Source organism: Symphodus melops (assembly GCF_947650265.1).
Source record: "Symphodus melops genome assembly, chromosome: 6".
Classification (NCBI taxonomy): Eukaryota; Metazoa; Chordata; class Actinopteri; order Labriformes; family Labridae; genus Symphodus; species Symphodus melops.
Window position 1 is genome coordinate 26,443,581 of NC_136696.1, and position 22,384 is coordinate 26,465,964.

Below are 22,384 nucleotides of genomic sequence, written 5' to 3' on the forward strand. Positions count from 1 at the left end.
CTTTTCCTCAGAAAGTCATCAAGTCTTAAAGAACTGCCGTGAATTGTTTCCATTTCTCTGTGGGTGTTCCTTCTCCTGAAACCAGAGCTTGTAAATTGTTTTTCCTTCTCTAAGAATCGACGGACACGCTCATTAGTCAGTTTGTCGTGCCGAGTTTGAAAGTGTCCACTGAAGATCCAATATCCAATATCAAACTTCACTCTAATTGTGTTGTGTAGGTAGACAGGGCAACACGATGCTTTCCCCTTTGAACAAACAACACGACTGCGACTTTGTGTTTATTATGTTAATATAATGTGTAAAGTATAAAGTTACTTATGCTCCACTGATACAGCACAGACCATACTCTGTTTGACCCCACACACGTCCTGTCTCAGTGTCTATAATGTGTTGTTGGTTGGCTTGCTACGTGTCCTGTCTGATATTGGATTTTGGTCACATGAAAGCAACAATATAGGAATTGGGTTTGTTGCACTTTAGTAACTGCACCGTTATAAGTCACACGTCGTGCTGTTCCCCTTTGACATCTGCTTACAAACCTTTCACCTTTCACGTCTAAATGTACTCGACAATAAAACTTTATTCTGATTCTGATCAAATCTGAAGGGATGAACGCTCTGCTTGTTGCTCAGTCTTTATCGTCTGTCTCTGAGCTTCAGCCATCGTGTCAAATACTCCTGCGAAGGCTAACTGGTTTCTTTTTATAACTAAAGTCTGGTGTGTGAGTTAGTGCCGTAAAGCCGTACACACTTCTCTCTCTCTCTCTCTCTCTCTCTCTCTCTCTCTCTCTCTCTCTAACCCGTATCCATGCCGCCAAAGTTACACACTGCAGTAAAAAGGTAATCGGGCTGTTGCGGCTTCCAAAATCAAACCCTTTTTGGCCGCTGAGAGTCTTGAGGTTGGGTCCTGAGGTTTCCAAATTTGTGACGCCCCCGGAGGTTATTATGACAGATAACGCTGAGATCCAGATGCGTTTGGTGCATTTATTATGAACATTTATTATGAGCTATCAGAGCGTATCAGGATGGATAAACGTAAAGAGGTGATGAATGAATGAATGAATAGTGCTAGGTAGCGTGGCGTGGCGTGGCGGTCAACTTAAATTATGGCTTCTAATCCAACCCTAACTCTCTCATCTGTGTGACAGGTGAGTGCGCACGTTTACACACACACTTGCACACGCCTACTCCCACGTGAGTCACCGCCTCTGCAACACACACACACACACACACTCAAAACTCATCCCCAACCTGTATGTCTCCTACACGGGCCGTGCTGTGAGGAACACCAGAGGTAGCGTGCCATTAAATGGATCTTTGAAACGACTGTTTGAAGTCTGAACAGTAACCTACTGTTGCTTTTAAGCTACATTAAAAACTAATCCCTATGGTTGCATTCAGGGGCATCACCAGGGATCTGAACTTGTGCACTGAACCACTGCACGTGTTTGCATCATACCCATGCATCACCTCGGTCATCATATTGACATGTTGGACAGCACATGCTCAGTAACAACATGTGTGTTAGCATCATTTCTGCAGGTGTACACTTTCCTGATGGATCCCAACAGAGCTGAGCCATTAAGATGACATATAGCATCACAGCTCTTACATCCAATACAGCTGTAGAGGAAGCAGACACAGCAGCAGTCCCTGTGTCTTCACTAATAACTTACACTACAGTGAGTGTGTTGATCTCAGCTGAGGCTTCAAAGGTTAGTGTATCGACTTGATGCTCAAAAGTTTTTTTGTTTTTTTTTAAATCTGAGGAAAAACTTTGGAGGGTTCAGGACAGTGGGAGCAGCTCCCAGGGGTGGAGAGCAATGCAAACGACCTAAAAGAGAACAAGTAAACACATATACACACTATGGTAGAAAGACATATAAAGACATGCAGATACCACAGAGATGTGCTTTAACTTTCCCACGACATAAAACACAAGCAAGGTTCAAGAAACCTGTAAAAAAAAACAAAAAAGCATCAAAAGTTGAGTATTTTAAAGCTTTGAGACACAATGTAAAATTACAGGTTTTAAATGTCCGAACACTCTCTGCAGACGATCATGTTGACTTTAACAGATGTTGCATTTTTTCTTTACAAGATCTTCACTTGGCAAATGTTTCCCTGTCTTTTATCGCTCCTGTGCATGTGATAGCTGCTGGCGGAGTCACTTTAAAAAAATAAAATCCTCCTGGGGTGGCAGGGCAGTGTAGTGGCTGATGTTCAGATCCAACGCCTGGCTCCTTCTCCGCATGGTATTTCACACACTCTCTCTCTCTCTCTCTCTCTCTCTCTCTCTCTCTCTCTCTCCCCGGTTTCTGACTCTACCCGCCGTCCGTGCTTTTATTTTTGTGTCGTTAACTTTAGTATTCAGAGGATGATGTTTTGTACTGATAAGTTGCTTTCACACTTGCACAAAACCCCGAAAACTTCACAAACTTTTCAGGATTAGCTGCATGTGTGAATGCAATAAGCAATAAGGAGTGATGATACATGTTTTTGCACAACATCAGGGTGAGCTGATGAGAGAACGAAAGAGAAAAAAATCCACCATGAGCGAGTGAGAGGGGCGACAGGATGTTGTATCCTGCGACTGGTGAACGACTGAAACACGCAAACACTTTCTTTTACCCCCCCTCAAACAGGGATCAGGGGCAGTCTGCTTAAAATTGTCTCTTAGATATTTTTCGGAGTTTAGGTGAAAATGGCTTGATGTTGTTTTTCTTTCTTTTTGACCATAAATGAGAGGAACGTTGCATTTCATGACCACAGCATGTTAAAGTCTGAGATTGGTCTCCTGCAGTCAGGATTAAGAATGAGTGGACATGTGGACACGTCTGCCTGACAAAGCTGCTTCAACATGAAACATTGCTAAAGATAGTCCCAAGTCAAAAAACACGGCTCAGACCTTTGCAGGAAACGTTAAAAAACTGAAGCTCTTTTGAAAAGTTGAAAATAAAAGTTGTAATCTTTTTAACAAGTTCAAGCTCTTCATTTATGTTTCAGTGTGCCATAAAGCCGGACACAGGACACTTGATGTGGAGGCTGAAAAGTGAAGTAGGTTCTTAGACATATCTTGAGACCGAGCAGCTGTCTGTTCAGTGGTGATTTAGCGTCTGACATGGGTGAGCCTGGTGGCTCAATAGCACTAAAAGGCTCATCCAGTCTAATGGGGTTCCTCTATGACGCAGACAAGGAGAGGCAAACCCTCCCCTTCTTTTACTCTGACATATAATCCAGAGCATACACACATATTTATACACACACACACACACACCTACTGTACGGCCATTCATTATGTCCACTGTGCACACACACACACACGCTGCCCTGCACACTAATGAAAAGGCAGGGGATTGAGACGACGGTGCACGACAAACAGTTGTGTAATTGCTTTTGAGAAACGGCTCTTGTCGGAGGCTGTCATCGATTGGTCTTTGCCGAGGACGACTCGTTTACTCAGTGTGTGGGAGGGAGGGAGGGAGGGAGGGAGGGAGGGCGTGGGGCAGTTATCATTACTGGACTCCACTGTGGTATCACTTTATGAACTCAATGTGGTTTGATGTTTCACTGTAGTGGGCAGAGATGTTGTCATAGTTGGCTCAGCTTCTAAAGCAGGCAGAGCTTCTGCGAAAGGAGAGTTATGTTTCAGGTAAATCACAGAGACACAAACAACACACACACACACACACACACACAAAGTTGCACAAACCTGAGCTCATCTGAAGTAGTGTATGAGCAGTGTTGACCCACATGACTCAGGATATGATATGTAAATGACTTCAAATCACATCTGCAGAAAACAAGCTGATTACACAAGCTGCTTGTGTGATGGACGGTCTTTACTGACGGTGGGTGTAGTGCTGAAGTTCACCAAACAGCGTTATGAATGAAGAGCGTCACTGTAGTATACATCCCTCCCCAGCAGATGGCCCCGCCTGCAAGTGCTTAGCTGGGAGGGTGGCAGGGTTGTTGTTGGGGGGGTGGCGGGGCGGGGGGGTCTTATCGATTTGGCATTTGAGATATAGCATGCAATGTAACATTTTTTGGAAGGTTCTTAAAATATTTATTGCTGGTGATGCTTCTCCTCGGCCACCGGTTTGCTCTGCCTCCTATTTAATTAATGACATCAATGCAAATTGGGGGGGATGGCAAATGGTCCAAATGACTGGTGGATTTTGTGAATGGAGCACTTAGTGACTGAGGAATGACGTCAGCGCAAAAGCCATGTCCCCCATGAGTGAGCCAGGACTGAAAGGAGGCGTCCCATTGGCCGGCCGTATCATCAGAGCGACGTGATTGGTCGCTGGCAGATAATTAAACACCTACACAGTCAATGCACAAATCCAAGTGGTGGGATATATAGGCTGGAGCGTTGGCGCTGCATGCAACAGAATCAAGAGTTGTCCTGCAAGTTGAGAGAAAGTCAACTTATTGTGTTTTTGCTGAGAGATACATAGAGATTTATATTTATTTATTTTTTTCGCTTGGTGATTATCACCGAAGGTAAGTGTTGACTTTGACTTTGGTGTTTCAGTGACTGTGAGTGTACCTGATGAGCTGTTTGCATGTGGACAAAAGGTCTCTGTTAGTCTGCAGGGATGTGATTGTGTCTGTAATGGGATTGGAGAGGGAGCACTGGGGTCAGCAGCATCACCAGTACCCGCATGGTGAGGGTCCAGTTCTGGTAATTGGAGACCAAAGAAGGAGATGAAAGTAGAAAAAAAAAAAAGAAAAAAAAAAATGAAACAAAGTGAAAGAAAAAGCTTAAAATGTAAAGAAGCTGAAGGGAAGAAGAGCAGGTGAAAGAGAGAGAAAAATAAAGAAGAGATGGACAAGCAGGTTGGAGAGTGTGTGCGTAGAGAGAGAGAGAGAGAGAGAGAGAGAGAGAGAGTGCTGGCAGCTCATTACACTAATGCACTGGTCCCTTAGGGAGTTGGCAAGCTTGGAGTCCTCCCTCCCTCTTCACTGTTCACCCCTCCTCTTCCAGAGTTTGCAAGAGATAGAGGCATTTCACAGTCCAGGACCCCCACCTACAAACACACACACACACACACACACACACACACACACACACACACACACACACACCATAAACACACACATATCACACTTCAGGACCTGCAGCGTTCGAAAAGAGAGAGCTACCTGTCCTTCGCTCTTGACTGGATGTTTTGGAGTAACATCTTGTTTTTTGCAGAAGAAGGGTTTTTTTTTAATATAGCTTTATTTTGAAGGGGGTGCTGCTGTGTGTGTGTGTGTGTGTGTGTGTGTGTGTGTGCGTGTGTGTGTGTGTGTGTGTGGGGGGGGGGTTGTCGTGGAAGTAAAAGCAAGGATGTTCAGCAGGAGACAAAAGCACACAAAATTTAGGAGGATTTTTTTTTGTCTTTCTCAGGATCAGACGCTAACAGGTGTAACTTATCTGTGTTTTTCTTTTCTTCATACTGTGAGAGTGACTGAGGTGAAGTGTGAGTTGTAGCAGTGTTGTGGACATGGAGCTGATGTTGCTCTTTCTCGCTGTGTAGGGGACCATGGTTATGTTGAAGATCTCTGCTTTCCTCGTTGCCTACGCCCTGGTCATTTGCCAGATGTACTGCTCACAAGCCGCTCCTGCCAGGTGAGACTCTCAACTTCCAATTTTGATGCTTCAGACCATCAGCTGGTTCATTTTCCCAACATGTTAGACGATGAGCTGATGTTACATTTCACTATTTACAGTTAAAAACAAGCAGTGAGGACTGAAGTACATTTTTTTCTTACGAAGGAATTTAGTAGCGTTTTGTCTTTCCAGAAATTTTGGCAAAATAATTAAAAAGCACGAGAAAACAAGAAGAAAGAGGAGAGGAAAAAAAAGAATAGATAATGTGCCTGCAAAGACACTTTATCAATCTTAAGATTTATGCTTTATGTCATGCTTTATGCTGGGTCAAATATTATCTCAGGTCTTTAACTTTGATCCTAAACCATTGAAAAGAAAACAATATATTAACTTTGTGTCTCTAATCTGAGTGTAAGTGTAAACTGTGTAAAAAAAGGGGAAACAATCAAAACACAAACAGAAGGGAATAAAGTAACATGTATGATGAATGAGATCTATATTTCTGTATGAGTATTCATATAAAGCCGAGTTGAAGCCACTCCCGGCTCTGTTCCCATGAAGCTATCGATTTAGTCATAAATCTGAAGCCGCCTGCTCATCAGCCCCTCGCTCAGATGGGGCACTTTCCGCAGATTGTTTCCCCGCGTTGGCTGAGGGCCCTCCAACTCAGACGTCATCCCTCCCCGAGCTGACGTCCCAGCCAACCCCCCTGACCCCCCCCCATTCATTCAGCTGCTCTACCCCACCCTAACACCCCAACACACACACACACACACACACACACACACACACCTCCCCTCCTTATATCTGCAGGTGATAACTCCAGCCAAAGATTTAATGCTGATCTCCTCTCCTCTGCCCGAAACCCTTCTAACCCCCCCTGAAACCCTCCCACTCACCCCCATTACCTCCTCAGACCGGGCTTAGACTCCATGTCAGACCGAGTCACGCTCACGGACTACGAGGCGCGAAGGTTACTCAACGCCATTGTCAAGGAGTTTGTGCAGATGACGGCGGAGGAGCTGGAGCAGCAGGCGACTGAAGGAAACAGGTACGCAGATCACAAAAAAAAAAAAAGACTTCACCCTTTTTGTACAGCACTTCTTCCTCCTCGCACAAAAGCGGCTCCACTTGAACACATCCAGAGTGAATGGGTGAAACTAAACTTCTTCGGCTTTGATTGAAGTTAAAACAGCCAGGCCTTTTTTTTTTTGGGGGGGGGGGGGGGGGGGGGGGGGGGGGAGGGGGTCGACTATGCTCAATTATGTGGATCTCTTTAGGGACTATATCTCACATTCTGGTTTCACTTTTATCACGACTCAAGATGCGTCTTTTTAGCTCCCCTACTCGGGTTCAATCAGGCATAGAGGTATGTACTCAAATCAGGATGTGGAATCGATCACCAGAATAAATAGTTCTTATAAGATAAAACGTCTATTCTCTGTCCTGACCTTGCTCCTGCATGGATGAGTTTGATTTTGTTTGAATGAACAACTATTTGCAGCCTGCCTGCAGGGCATGTGAGCAGCAGATACGGCTAACGGAACGAATAAGTGTGCATGATGTCAATTAAGTGGAGTTGCATGACAGTGGGAAGCGACTGGTTTCTGTTTGTTCTGTGGGTGTAAGATATGTGACAAGAAGGGGTTGACTTGGGGTGGGGGGGGGTTTCGGTGCATGAGGGGATGGATGACAGGTTCTTTGATGGGTGCGGAGCGGGAAGAAGCATGAGTCTGTAGCGAGATGGTGGGGGGGTTATTTTTACTTCTTGATAAGTGGCATGAGAATGAAATGCATGTGAGAAATGCTGCGTGAATGATCGGGGAAAAGGAGAACTTAAGTGATTTTTTCTGCATGTTTTGCCATGCCTATGAGCCTGTTTTTCTGCATGTGTTTCTGTGTGTCCCCTCCCCAACAGCATGGACAGGCCCCTTACCAAGCGCTGCTCCAACCTCAGCACCTGTGTGTTGGGCAAACTGTCTCAGGAGCTGCACAAGTTGCAGACATTCCCCCGCACGAACGTGGGAGCAGGAACGCCCGGCAAGAAGCGCAGTGCGCCTGAGAGTGACAGCTATGCAAGCTACGGCGAGACGTTTGACAGCATCTAACCCCCCCCCTCCTCATCCTCCCTCAGCCCCTCTTCTACCCTTCCTCCTCCTCCTCCTCCTCCTCTGTCCTCTCCTCGTCCCAGTTTCTTCCTCCCTTCTGTTTTGGGATTGGCAAGTGCATGTTGATTTTATCTGCCTGACTGACATGAGAAGTTAACTGTAACTGCAACCAATTTTTCCGTCCCCCCCCCCCCTTTATTTTTGGCAGAGAATGATTTGTTCCCGTCATTTCAGACAATCAGAGTTAGTTTTCATAAATGTGATTAAGGAGCCGGTGCAGACATCCATCTGTGTGTGTGTGTGTGTACTGTCCGTGGCGTCATTAAAGCCCGCTGAAGTTTAAGGGTTGAGAGAGATCACCTGATGGAAGCATTAATAAATGATCCACTAATGCGACACCATGTTTCTTGTTTAATAAACGTATTTTTCTACCAGGAAGCCTTAGCTCATTTTCATTCTTATGGGGATATCTTAGAACCCTCAGTGGGAACTGATACACTAAAATTTACGTAAATGAGACAAAACTGGAAATGATCTCTGTGGCTCTCGTCGAGTTCAAAGGTAAGAAAATGACACCTCTCAGGAGCGCACATTCTTATGAACTTACTGCTGGTTCAAATCAATTCTGTGCAGAGACACTGTGTGCACATATTGATGGATTTAAGGACCAGATCTTTGGCATTAATCCCTTGTTTGCTCTCTTGAAGCAGCGTTACAGCACAAAAGCGAGCCTGCAACACGGCGACCTGCGTCACTCACCGCCTGGCAGACTTCCTCAGCCGATCGGGGGGGATGGGCAACAGCAACTTTGTCCCCACCAACGTTGGCGCCAAGGCCTTCGGCAGGCGGAGGAGAAACGTCCAGATGTGAGCACTGCTAAACCTTCAGGGAAACGGTAAAATGTAGCTTTCATCTGCTTGTTTCTTCATTGCATCAGCAAAAAAACAAAAAAAAACAACAACATTGTTTCTAATCCCAGCTAATTAAAAAAATCAAACAATGTTGCAAAACAAAGAAAAAACTAAGATTTTTTTTTTAAATTTTTAAATTTTAAATTTAACATCCAATTTTTGTTGTTATGGTTTGCAAAAATTAACACTAAATGTCTCTCTGTGTCTTTCAGAGGTTGAATCCTGAGAAGAAAACACCAGAAAATCCTGAGAACAAAAATCAACAAAAACAAACAAAAAAATTGAGCAGAAAATAAACAGTGAACTGGCCCTTTATCCATCCCTCACGTTCTTAATGGAAATGAAAGAAAAAAAAAGACCCCACTGGACTTCTCGTCCCCCATTTCCATCCTGTTAGTGAAACCTTTTTGCTTTCAGCAAATAAGAGAAAAAAAAAAAGAGAAAAAAAGCACTTTAGTTTCTGTACATGAACAAATGAACTCCTGAAGAAAGAAAGAAAAAAAAAAACATGGTCCGTCTTTTTTATACATGACTATCATTGGAAAATAAAATGAAAGCAGCAGTGGTTATCACCTGATTTTCTTCCTCCTTTCACCTCGTTAGAGCACATTTCCTCCATGCGACCCACCTCGCTCTTCCTCATCCCACCTCCATTCTCCCACATTTCCCACAATCCCCTCTGCTCTCGAGGGTTCCCCTGTTTTCCTGTGTGCCAGAGGGACGCCATTAAAGATCAGCCTACCCAAGGCCCCCCCACAACGGCTGTTGTCTTGTGCCTTGATGTAGAACAATTTACATGAACATGATTGTACAGTTCTGTTTCGAGACGCTAAAGAAGAGCCGAGCGAGGACGGAGAGAATGACGACACATTAATATTGTAAACGATATTGTGAAAATAAATTTCAGCAAGATTAAAATGTATTTTAGATACACTCGGGTTTGGGGTACTTGTGTTGTTCTTCAAAGGTTTTTAAAGGTGCAGACAGACGTCGAACTCATGAGCTAATGAGAGGCTACGATTGGAAGTTGAATAATAGAGAACAAGAGTTATAAATGATTAACCACAAGGTATTAGTGAGTGATTTTTACACTTTTCTACACTGACAAACATCTACACATGGGCTGAAATCACACATTCATACAATGCTGTTGCACAGTTGGAATCGCTTTGTATGCAGAGACAGTCTGCAGGTGTAAACATCAGTTTCAAAGGGACGATTTTCTGACGACACAGCAGCATGGATGAACAATGATGCATTAAAATAACCAACAAAAAAAAAAACCTGCATGGCTGAATAAAAAGCAGCTGAACCTGCAGTCAGACCTGTTCTTCTTCAGCTCCGTTCGAGGTGACGTCACACTTCAATCAGGACTCACGCTACTTCAACAAATGATGTCATAGAAGTTAAATATGTTTCACACACTTTATTAATCACGGAGGGAAATTCTGCTTTACTCTCTGTTATTGAGAGAATCACACACATGCAAAAAAAAAAACAAGACGTGTGGATATGCATTAGTGAAGAGATGCCAGAGCGGTTGGGATTTCGATGCCTTGCTCAAAGACACCTAAGCATGTAGTTCTTGGGATGTGACCTGACACCTCTCCAGCTACCAGACCAACTTCCATAGTATAGTGCGCATCAGGACTTGAACCGTCAACCCTCCAGTCCCATCAGACTGAGCTACTGCCGCCCCCAAAAGAATTCAAAACATTTTACAGGGTATTCTCCGTCCGACTTCGGAGACGGATCGACACATGTCTGACTTTAAAAATCATTTTGATTCACATGTTATAGAACAAAAGAAGAAGATGTCAAAGAGGATTCAAGGATTCATTTTTAATCCTCTCAGGTTCACTCACATTTCAGAGACCCTGTTGCTCTTACAGCGGCGCTCCAACAGGTGGCAACAAAATTTACTTTGACAAAAGTTTCACCGGCGCTCTGCAGAATCTCACAGGTCAGAAAGCAACCACATAAAGTCTTCATCTGTAATAAACAAGAACTCTGAGGCCCAGAGAGGTTTATTTAAAGGTACGACCACAAACGAGGAACACAATCCAGAGAAAGGGAAAACAATGATTAAAGAAACTGTCTTTATATGTCTGGATATGACGTCATGTTTGGAGGCTGTGCAGACAACAATGACCTGTTAATGACTTCTGTAGGTGTATCACTGATGTCAATGACCCAGCACCTCATAACAAGGATGTGTGGTTTTAATGGGCTCAATGAATGAACAATTACTCATGAGAAGGTGGCAGAGAAATCCATAAACCTCAAAGAATAAAAAATAGATGAAGGTCAGACTGAACTTTGGAGCAACATTTAAACATGGAAAGTTGTTCTATTTTCTTTCAAATACTTAATAAGGGTTTTTCTTGGCAGGATCCTTTCGGCTAATGGATGAAACAGGGTTTCCAGTTTTGGGGACTAATGACTAAAAGTAAAACAAAAAAAGAGAGAAAGAGGAATAATAGTAAGGAAATGAGCATGCAACTTAATATGTTTAATGTCTGAAACAGTAATGGATGATTTATTCTGTATTAGAGTTGTTAATTGCACACACTGGGCCAGATAGATATCATGCAAGTACATAATTACAGCTGTACATGCCATCAATAACAGTCCCTGTAAGTGCTGCTTGTGCTTAGTGAAGTATTTAAGGTGCAGTGTTTCCAGAAAAATCACAGACAGGCTAAAAAAAAAAAAAAAACTTAAAGAGAGGATAAATAAAGGCCCTGCTGCAGTTTTTGGATGACAAATAAGGCGATGCAAGTTTGGAAATGGAGGGGATAATGAGCCCATTCAATAAGGGTGAAATTGAAAAACACGATACAGCCGATGCTGTTTGGTTGCACGGATGGATGCCAAGTGTGCGCCAGAGCAAATGCAGGATATTTGTCACAGTTTGCATCTCACAGCCAAGCACACAAAGAGCTGTCAGGACGGAGAGAAAAGATGAATTTTTGTGACACATCTTGCTTCGTTTGGAGGGAATACAAGAAATGAAGCAGGCTCTGGACATGCTGTGTTTATAAAAGAGGCACTTAAATGATTAGTTTCTGATGATCTATGAGAGAACGTGCATGAAAAATATGTGTACTTATGGTATAGAAGTAAAAACAGAAAAGGGGATTTATGCTCTTTCCTCGCTCAAGCTTTTAAACCCTCATCTGTCAGTCGTTTTTACAGTCTTTCCACTCATGCACCCGCTCTGTCTTACTATCTGTCTGCTGAAGTCAGAGCTAAACTCCACATGGAAAATTTTCCTGCATGACTAAAGAGGAAAGTCATAACCCCCCCCCTTTCTCCCTATTCTGAAACTTGAGGGGGACGGGAGGGTCGATTTGTGGGTCGTTTTTTTTGGGGGGGTTTGAAGCGTCTTTCTCAGCAGTAATCTAACAATCCCACTATGCCAATGAGAATAGCGGTCCTAATGGCACACAGCTGCTTTGAATGGGGCCCTTCCAGTTGGAAATTAGATGGTTAGTAGAAGAGAAACCGAGAAAGCAAGCCCCCATCCTCCGAGGGAAGATGGTGCCGCGAGTCCAGTTCCCAGAAATCTTCACCACAAACCAATTTCCAAAACCTGAGGCTTTGAAAGATGCTGCTTTTATAAAACGCTTTCTGGGGAAAGAGACAGAGCAAAATGCGTCATACTCTGAAAACTCCGTCCACTGGTGGGGAAATTAATCGGCACCACAATATGCAGCTAAGGAATCAAATGCTACCAAAATGCCTTTTGGCCAAGACGAATCTGCATGTCAAAGAAATATTTAGCTGAGTGTGTCTACCAGGAAGGAAATTAAAACGTCCCGTACTGTATCCATAACCTCTAACTTTCATACCCGTCATACTTTGTGTGACGTCCAATTGAGTTGTGCGGTCTGAATTCAGACGCATCTTAACTTTAAAGTGTGACAGGAGCTCACTCAACCACCCTGTCATGCTTTCAGAAAGTCAGTCAGCCAATAAAGTGACGTAAAAAGGAAGGTAGCTTTCCTGTTCAACGTATTATATGTGGTCAGATAATGTTTGAATTAAGACGTAGCTGTGGAAGTGAATTATTTAAAGCTAATCTGGTGCTTAAAGGGGCTAGATGTAACTTTCACACATAATGAAATCATGTTTTTTCACCCAATCATAAGAGACGGCTAACTGATGTCTATCTGTGCTAACTGTATAACTCTTTATTTTTTCAGGAATCCGGGTTCAATTTTCCCCCGAAAGCTGCAGGAAGTGACGCTCTGTGCACGTTCTTGACCGGATGGAGAATAAAAGCTGAGATGGAATCTGTTACTACAAATTAATGGCCGGCCTCGAGCACAACACAGACTCCTTTACAGACTCCATTAAAGCGCAAGAAACCAAAAAAAAAACGTTTACCTGTAGAAGCCCGTCGAGCCAAACTAGAATCTGAGCTGCGTCAGGTGAAAATGATCTCGAATAAAAAAGTAAGGAAAGGTAGGATAATTCCTCTAAACCATGTGAATTTCGCGGCCAATGAAGATGCTCGCTGGTGTACGTACAAACACGCCAGCGGGGGCGAGCAACAGGTCGCTGGTTGTTGTCTGCTTGAGTTCTGTATTTCATCTTGTTTTAGTTTTCATGTTTCCTAGTCTGTTGTTGTTTTTACTTGTTTAGTCTTCAGTGTTTCCAGTTTTATTTTGTAAAGTCTTCTCCCTGTTTCTTCAGTGTCCCATGTTTTACTTTGTAGTTTTCAGCTGCCTCTCTGTTTCCCTCCTGTTGTGATTACCTTGATTAGCCTCACCTGTGTCTGATTACCCCTTGTCTATTTAATCTCTGTGTTCCTTCCCCTCTGTGTCACTTCATTGTCATTGGTAGTCTGTTGTCTGTAATCTGTCGTTTGTCTCCCTCTGCTCCTGGACTTACTTCAGTTTTCTCTTCATGGCTTTTTATGGACGTTTTGGATTCATTAATTGAGTGAGTTTTGTTTTTTTAACCTGCAACATGATCCGTGACAGCTAGTGCAGTTAGCCTCGCGGCCTGCGGTGTCACTGTTACATACAGCCCCTTTAATCAACGTTGCTTAGATCAGAAATGTTTGTGAGTATGGTGCTAATGCTAACTGTCAGGCTTGTAGTCAGTTTGTAGTTTCTACTGTTTAAACATGGAGTTGGGACAAGGCCAGTATGTCAGGGTGTATTTTCCATTTGGCACATTAACATGGCGTCCACACAACTCTGAAATCTCGATCAGTGTTGGAGGCTCGAATACTTTAACGCCACGCTGCGGTGTCGCTGCTTTTCGGAAATCTAACAAATCTTAAATATTTACATTAAGTTTTTCCTTCAGTCACTCCCAGTAGGATTTTAATCTGTATACGGCTTTTATCTGGTTAGCTGAATAAAAAAAGGTCACAGATTTTGTTCTTCAACTAACGGGGGTCTGTTTTAGAAAAGTACCTTTTTGAATTTGGATGAGTCATCTTACGAGGAAATGAGGTAACATTTTTGAGGAAATTAGCTGTTTACATTCTGAATCAAGCTAAAACTAATATTCGCTAACCATATACAGTGTAGATCCTTATGTGCACATTGGAGTGTGTGCGTGGAGCCGCCCATTCCCCATAATCATGTGTTAATTATTCACTCAAGAATACGTAACTGGATGAACGGCATCGATTCAGTCCAGCTGAGCTTCGGCTCTTAATGGGAACCAGCCGACTGTCGTTTATATTTTCATTTTCCTTCCTCATTTTTAAAGCTCCCAATTTTTTCCATAAGGGAGTCGTTTCCAGGGCCGATGTGAAACCAGACACCCTGAGAGAAATCGTGGTTAAGGTCCAGAAACAACATAAGGCCGGCCCGACATCCTCTCACCTTCCCCAAACCCCCTTTCCTCCGTGTGCGACTGTTCCTGGGAAGGTAAACACCCTTTCACTGTGTCAGAAACAGGATTTCATTCTGCTGCCATTGCAAGTTCGTTCATCTGTCCCTCCCTCTCTCTCCCTCTCTCTCTTTTCTTCTCCTCCCCTCCCTCCCTTTGCTGCCACATCTGGATCCCAGCTCCCCCCCATTAATTTATGTGGTCTGTGTTGTTTCTTCTTTTCTAAAAGTCTTATTTGAAAGTCCTTTACCTTGTCTTGTTGGCAGTTTCTCTTCATCTGATGAGGTCTGCAATTACATCTCACCAGAGCTGGTCACTCTGCAATTACTGCACCACAGAATCTTTCTACCCCCCAACCCCTCCTCCGAGCAGCACCACCGCTCATATGGCAGACCGAAATAGAATAGTTTCATGTCTGTTTGGATGGCGGCCCAGCTGAAACTATGCTCGGCTGCTTGACTGACAGTGGGATGTGGGGATTTTTTTTTTTTTTTTTTTTTTTTTTTTTACTACCCCAAGAAAACCCTTTAAGGCCAGTCACGTTTAGACTCTGAGCAGTGCTTCTGCAGCAGAGTTTGGTGCCGGTCGGCCCCAGCTGGGCTCCAAGACAGAGCGACACAGAGACACAGTTAGAGCGAGTGAAAGAAGGGAAAGAGAGAGAGAGAGAGAGAGAGACGGTTTGGAGAGAACAAGAAAGGAACCACGAGCTGTAACTATGAACCCTCCTGGGAACACTTAATCTTCAGTCGCTGGCCAAGAGAATGGGTAAGTTTAGCAACCAGTTCAGACTCATTCCAGTGATGCTTTGAGTCCTTTTATGAACTAAACTTCAACTTAGATTCAAAGCCTTTTAAATGACTTAAACATGACCGAGTGTGCATCTTAAACGTCCCGGTTTAAATGGAAAACTTCATACTAGGAAATCCCTGCTAGTTTATTTATGAGCTGATAGACAGTAGAGGATTTGTTTTTTGCAAGATGCAATGCAGTTGTCACATGGTGCAAGGTGCCTGCAGCACTTCGTATCTCCTGTTTTATGAAAGTGTCACAGTTTAACCGATGTCGACAACACTTTTTCTCCTAAAAGTATTCTTGACGAACGTCCACATTTTCTTTTCTAAGTCAGGATCAAAGTTGAAGCTGAGTGACGTTTAGCAGTCAGAACAAAAACTGCTTTCTGTTCCTATAGAACTAAAAGATGCTGCGATTATCAGTAAAGCTGCGCTGGAACGTGACGCCTGCTCATATTCATCTTAATAAACATCAACACAGAGAAAGCAGGTTATTTCAGCTACGACAAAAGCACTCGTTCTGAGTCATTTGTGCTCATTAAAGTCACAGACACAACATGGCTCGACGTTTGTGTAATATGCAAGTAAAGAACTCATCAACTATTTTCTTCAAGCATGAGTGGTTTGAACTGATTGTGACCTTTTGAGGGAACATCCACCGGCTAATTGATGCTACGGCGATAGCTACGAGGGATCCTTTAAGGTTACAGTTCAGTGGAGTACGTGTGGGACCTTTTTGATCCAGTAGATGTCGCCCTCTTGAGCTCCAGCATGAAACCAACACAAACTTCTGCTCAGCGACACACCTCCACACCCCTCTCACTCCGCTCACCTTCACACAAAGGAGTCATCAGATGGATCGCACCATTATTAAGGAGCATGACGCGCAAGCTAGTCCTCGGTCTGCGTTGCTGTGTTAGCCGGCTAATGTTCACACACTTTAGTTAACATGTAGCTTCATGTTGCACATAAACTGATGTTATTCTTCTTATCGCTCGTCCTTGACTAAAACAGCTTTACACACAAGGCCGTCCCGCCCATTTAAACATGATGTAAACACAGCTCTCACAACAATACAGCTGGCGGGACTCGAGCTTCTCCCTCCTTGTAAACAGTCGTGACTCAGAGAGACATTACATGACTATAAACTTGATTTCTGCTGTATTCACGTCTCGAGTAACGCACAGTCTTTTAAGTTATTGTTCACTGAGTCACGCAGGAGCTGATTTGTGTGGGAGTGATAGAGGCTGAGATGATGGAAACTAACAAAGATTACAGTGAGTCTGAGGACACAGCCACCGCATGTCAGCACTACAGGCTTCTATGTCTGTGCGTGTGTGATGTGGTTAAGAAAGGACTGTGTGTGTGTGTGTGTGTGTGTGTGTGTGAGAGAGAGAGAGAGAGAGAGAGAAAGAGACAATTAGAGATTACAAGAGAGGAGTGTCATTATGTTTGTCCAAATATACCATTTTGGCAAACTTTGACCGAAGTCCATAAATGTTGGTGAGTATTTGATTTTATGGATGCAGCAGTAGTCTCTGGGTTTGATTTTATTTTATTTTTTTAACCATTTCACCTCCCGTCATGCTCCTCCTGCCCAGCATTAGTGTACATCAGTCAGACGTCGAGCCCTGAACCGTCACTCACAGACGTAAACAAATTTTTTTTAAAGTCATGAATTGGAATTATTGCAAAGATGCTACCAGCAGCAGCAGATTTTTTGTGGCTGTTTGCATCATGTTTCTATGTAATTATGACGAACAACAACCACATGGAGCTGAGGAGTGAGCTATATATATATATATATATATATATATATATATATGAATGTCTTCCTGTTTCTGTAAGTGAATTATTTTAGGACATACTGGCATGTTTGATGGACTAACAATTTTCGTTCTGTCGTCTTTGTCCCACTTTGTTGTACGGTGATTGGCAGACACGTCAAACAACTTTTCACTCACAGTACACGACTGGAAATGTTTACTGAACACAACAACCCAAATCATCTATATTTTCCTAAAACTAAACAAGTTGACTTTTATGCCATTTTAAAAACTCACATATAGTGTTTCAGTGCTGGATGCCCAAACTAAACGTTGGCAAAGATTCAGATCATGAGGCATGATGGAGTAATGCCAAGATCAGTCTGTAGAGGGCGCTAAACAGCTTGGTCTGAGGAAGTTTCTCGATATGAATGAAGAAAATTTCATGAGACAGTTTGAAGCCTCGACGGTACGTAGGCTGTTAAAATCTGTCACATCGGCTCTCTTCTTCCAGCACGGGATGGCAGCCCTGCAGCGTTCTGCTCCAACCCGAAAGTCTTCCAGAGAGCCGGCCAATCAGAAGGAGAGGGCTTTTATGGGCGCCAGTTTAAGACAAATCAGGAGTTTTATGAGCTGCAAAACATAAAAAGTGACTTCATAGGTTTCACAGACTGACAACATGAAAGGTGAAAATTGGCATGATGTGGGATTTCTGATGTAGTGAGACACTCACAGTTCAGGACAAGGGGAGTTGTCAAGTAAGCTTTGCTGCAGAAAGCCCTAAATGCAAACTTTGAGCCATTCAATCACAGGACCAGCAGTTCTCTATATTCAGACATTCATGATCCTCAGAGGAGGAATCCTCCTGATCGCAGCTGATCTTTCTACCATGACGTATTTGTGACATTCATCTTAATGTCTTGACTACTAGGTGGATTTTAAATAAATCCGGGTCACATATTTATTGAACTTTTAGGACTACACTTTTCATAAAGCACCCTCTTTAGTCAAATCTAATGCAATTTAAATTACCTTAAAGTTGCTCTATGGAGATTTGGCAGTGAAATTTGAAAGTTAGAGAAACACGTTATATTTTCTGATCTAAATAAAGTCCATATAAAACATATTAAAAGACCCACCTCTGGGTCCTGTCCCACCATTTGAGAACCACTGATTTAAAGCATGTTAGCATTGTGACGTTAGCATCAAAGTGTAATTAGTAAAAACTGTCTTTTCATTTAATCACAGTCTGCAGGGTTGCACTCCAACTTGTCAAATTTCTGTGGAACATTTTAAAGAGGTCACAGATTTAACAATGAGGCTTTCTATTAATCATTTAAGGAGCAGTGCAACGTTATCAGGAATAAAACAAATCACTAAGACGTAGCTTAAATGTCATCCACATCTTGCTCAGTTCTTTCCACCTAAACACTGACAAGCCTTATGCATTACTTACAAAGTCAATGGTGGCATTTTGGTAAAAGCTTTGCAAACGTAGGGAATTTAATTGATGGGTTTGAGACTCCTAAACGCAAATGAAAGCTTAGCATCAGCTTAATAAGTCATAGCAAAAGGACTCTGTGCTTCAAACTGGTTTTAATGGCTCATTTAGCATCAGCAGATGACAAACTAGGACAAACACTTCCTGTAAACATGTGTTCAGCACTTCTGTCTCATAATATATGACCGGTTGAGGCACAGCTCGTCTCTTCTCCGTTCACCCGCCTGGTCCACAGCTGAGGAGGGCGTGGTGCCTCGGTTTATATGAACCGCACAAACAGGTGTGGCCCTTGCTGTGCTGTCACACTGTTTAATTAGGTTTTATGTCCACAGGCAGGCGGGGGCATCTCAGGGTTTCCACAGTAGAAGATCAGTCTCAATCTCACCCACACACTCATTGTTTCAGACACTTAAGGGTGTGACTGAACTTTGTGACCACAGCTAAAGTTGAAATCATGAAGCTGCACTTTTCCCCACACGTCTCCTTTCACAGAGGTCAAGGCCAAAGTTCTGTGTTTTCAAGCTATTGTCTTCATGCTCAGATAAAGAACAAGTTCACTTTCATGGGTCGATGAGATCCCACACTTGTAGCTGGTTGGCGCCGAGTGTCCGTCATTGGTCGAAAATGTTTTTTTCTTCTGGCTGAGGTTTCTGTCTTTTTCCCCCTGATTGTTTTTCAGCTCTCTTCTCTGTCTCTGTGTGGCCTGCTTTGAGTCATGGCCGGGGTTCCCCATAAGCTATTTTCTCAAACACAATTGACCTTTACGATGCATGTTCTGATTCAGATGCCGAAGAATTGTAATTTCTGCACACAGCTTTTTTTCTAGTTTTGAAATATTGTACTTGCAAAAGTACCTTGAAAAGCTCAAGACACCAAATATTCATCAGAATGTTTCTGAACAAGGCAGCGTGGACTCTTTCTCCTCCCTTCATCGTAGTGATCCCCGGTCATGAAACCATTCAAAGCTGCTTTACAACCTGCAGTCATACATTTCACACTTACATGGCTTTAGAAACACCACGACTCTCTGCTTGCAACCTTTGAGCTGCTGACCTTTGATCTTGGTGGGGAACAGACAACAACACCCTCTGCATGGAGCCAGCTGCCCGTCTGGAACATTAATCAAAGTTGGAGGAAGTTTTTTTACGTCTTCAAAACAACTGTGATTAAAAACAGCTGACTGGAAATTGTTAAAAGAAATATATATATGCATGTTCCAAAACCTCCAAAATGATGATTTATCCAAAGAATGAACACTAATATTTATTGCACCAAAGTGATGACGCAAACCTTCATTGTGAAAGATCAATATTTCGATCTTCACACTTTAATATTCCTTACTTCACAAAACACGGATGTCGAACGTGCGTCACGTGTGCCTCTTTGACGCTGCTTCAGCCACTCTTGACACATCACCGCCACGGCGTTCATGACTCAGTGGTGGCTCTCAATTAGGAGAGTGCAGGTATAAATTTTTGCGGAGGTGGACCCAATATGGCAGCCACTCCGGGGCCCACCGCTTGGGGATAAATCAATATGAGACTGGTTGGAATGGAGCGTCAGCCCGCAGTTCTTTTTGCGCTGACCTCTTTTTCTCTGCTGTCTCCTTTTCTTCTCATCTCCATCCTCTAATTGGAGGGAGGGCAGTCCATTTATCCGTCTTCTCTGTCTTAGATACCTACTGTATTTACTCAGCGGTCCTCGTTATGCTGCACAGGGGAGATCACGGGGGGAGATGGAGGCTTCAGTAGCCTACTTTGGTCGATAAAGGGAAGTTTTGAGTGTGAAGGAAATCTTCATTTTAATGTCCAACGTGTTACTTACAAATGTACCATGCAGGTTGGTTTCTTCAACTCTTACCATTGAAGAACATTTTACATTACCATGAACAGACAACCAAGTCTTAAACAGGAAAACTTTAATTAGGCAGTACTGTTTTATTTCCGGAGCATAAGTCACATCAGTCAAAAAATGTGTCATGAAGAGGAAAATCACATAAATCACACCGGACTATAAATCCCATTTATTTTGAGTTTTAGTTGATAAAATCTAAGACCAAGAAAAGACATGTAATTTAGAAAGGCAAGTTATTGAACTACACAATAGCACACAGAACAACAGGCTAAGTAGGAGTCCGGTATGTTAACGTAACACATTCACAGTTATTCAGCTACACATCAGAATAAACAACAACAACAACAACAACAGGCCTAATAAACACAACAAGCCAGCGAGTCCACCGAGCTCATTCCACATTACTGAATCCATTTAACACTTCACCTTCACTGTCTCTTCTGAACAACTCTGGAGGAAGAGGAAGTGTCTTCTTCTGCAGCTGTGCACGATAATGTTTATTCCGTCAGTTTGCACGTAGCCTCTATTTTGAAATAAATCGCAGGACCGGCCATACTATGAAATAAAGTTTGCCTTTTAGACCGGACAATATCATCATCTTGATACAATAACTCCGACGCTGATGCCAAATGTCAATATTTTTAATTTAATCTAACTTTTCCCTGACAATTTGAGTCACAACTTTCCAGTTTGACTTTAAGCTCCACTCTACCTGCGAGGTTCATGAGTCCTTATGACTCAAATGGTTTGTAACACTGTGGTTCAATAGCAACGATTATTCAAGCTTTTACACACTCTAAATGCTGCATATCTTTTTTTGTTGTTTTAATCTCTCAGAATATTCTGTGTTTTAGAAATGAGACATAGCAGACTGTTTTCCTGATCCAAATTACCCAGAAAGCTCAAACACGTGTTTACTTTCGGTGCCCAAAGTGGAGAAAATAGCGCTGAAATGTGCGTTTGAAGTGCCACGTGTGCTCAGTGGGCACACATGGAGCTTTTCTTTTTTTTTTGCATACCTTTACGATTTCTGCAGCTGATATTTACTTATCACATTGACCCCATGTGTGTCCCATTTACCCTGCATGTGCCTTGAGCTGTGTGGTGGAATAACAGTCGAAAGGAAAACGCCTTGAAACTTTCCACCCTGCCCTGAAGCGGTGCTCTGTGTTCCTCTGCTTAGATCTGGGCAGTGAACCTATCCTCCAGCCCTGATTCTTACTCTTCCTCTCTAAACCCCGCACACACACACACACACACACACACACACATGCAAGCACACGCCCAGCCCACCTAATTTACTCCCATCTCCTAATGTCAAACAGCTGTACAGTCGACTCCTAAAGAACGGCTGCTGTTACGTCCTCCTCTTCCTTTCTCTCAGCCATTTTGTGTGTGGCCCCAAATTTCAGGTCACTCTCAAACCAAAACCTTGTGTCTTAACCAAGGATCCTCCCAGGCTTTATTTATGACCCGGCTGCTGAATATGACATCATGAATTTACATCGTAGGTGCCTGTGGGCGGAGATGGACAGACAGACGGCGGGCTATAAATCGAGCGTATGGATCCTGCTTGACTGAGATGTTTTGTAGTCGCCTGCTCTCCCTGACATGTAAAGGTGGGCCGTAACTGGGCCAATGCCATTTCCAAAGCACTCCATCTAACTGAAGGAGCTGCTTGACATTAATGCCAGTGAGGTCATCCTCAGCGTGATTGACATGAGAGGATCAGGCAATGATGCAGAGGGTTGAGAGCTCCTGCCGCTGTCGGGAACCTGCTTCAAAGGATTGCTTTGGCCACGTGCCTGAAGTCCGACCTGGAGGCTGATCACACAGACTTTTCAAGAATTTATCACAGACTTCAAAACTTTGGACACAACATGAAGGACAATGCTGGTGTTTCCAAAGATGTGGTTCCTTGATCCGGTTTGTTTGTATCCCAAATGTATGAGAGTGTTGAGACAAAAGTGGCGGTGAGGTATTAGTGGCAAATTAAAGG

At 43.2% G+C, this 22,384-nt stretch overlaps 3 protein-coding genes across 9 annotated transcripts in view; 2 read left to right on the forward strand and 1 right to left on the reverse strand.

Moving 5' to 3' along the window:
- akip1 (A kinase (PRKA) interacting protein 1) overlaps positions 1–22,384 on the reverse strand; it is a 150,787-nt gene that overhangs the window by 70,473 nt on the left and 57,930 nt on the right. The window lies entirely within an intron of this gene.
- Positions 4,025–9,640, forward strand: LOC306825389 (calcitonin gene-related peptide 1-like). Of its 5 annotated transcripts, none has more exons than XM_079346101.1 (5): positions 4,033–4,505; positions 5,525–5,616; positions 6,515–6,649; positions 8,414–8,601; positions 8,830–9,639. In XM_079346101.1, exons 2-4 carry the CDS (start codon positions 5,531–5,533, stop codon positions 8,574–8,576), a joined length of 384 nt encoding a protein of 127 aa, XP_079202227.1. In that variant the 5' UTR covers positions 4,033–4,505; positions 5,525–5,530; the 3' UTR covers positions 8,577–8,601; positions 8,830–9,639. The 5 variants fall into 5 exon arrangements, with proteins under 5 accessions (XP_079202226.1, XP_079202227.1, XP_079202228.1 ...); XM_079346102.1 differs by having other exon boundaries at positions 4,337–4,505; positions 8,417–8,601; positions 8,830–9,636; XM_079346100.1 differs by lacking the exons at positions 8,414–8,601; positions 8,830–9,639 and adding an exon at positions 7,517–8,396 and having other exon boundaries at positions 4,025–4,505.
- The window catches only part of insc (INSC spindle orientation adaptor protein), a 49,571-nt gene continuing 40,263 nt past the window's right edge, over positions 13,077–22,384 (forward strand). Inside the window, exons 1-2 of one of the 2 annotated variants that reach the window (XM_079345491.1) lie at positions 13,077–13,567; positions 14,371–14,511. The gene's annotated coding sequence lies outside the window, so the exon portion shown is untranslated. Of the gene's footprint in view, positions 13,568–14,370; positions 14,512–15,017; positions 15,239–22,384 lie in introns of those variants that run through there. The other variant, XM_079345492.1, reaches the window with a different exon arrangement.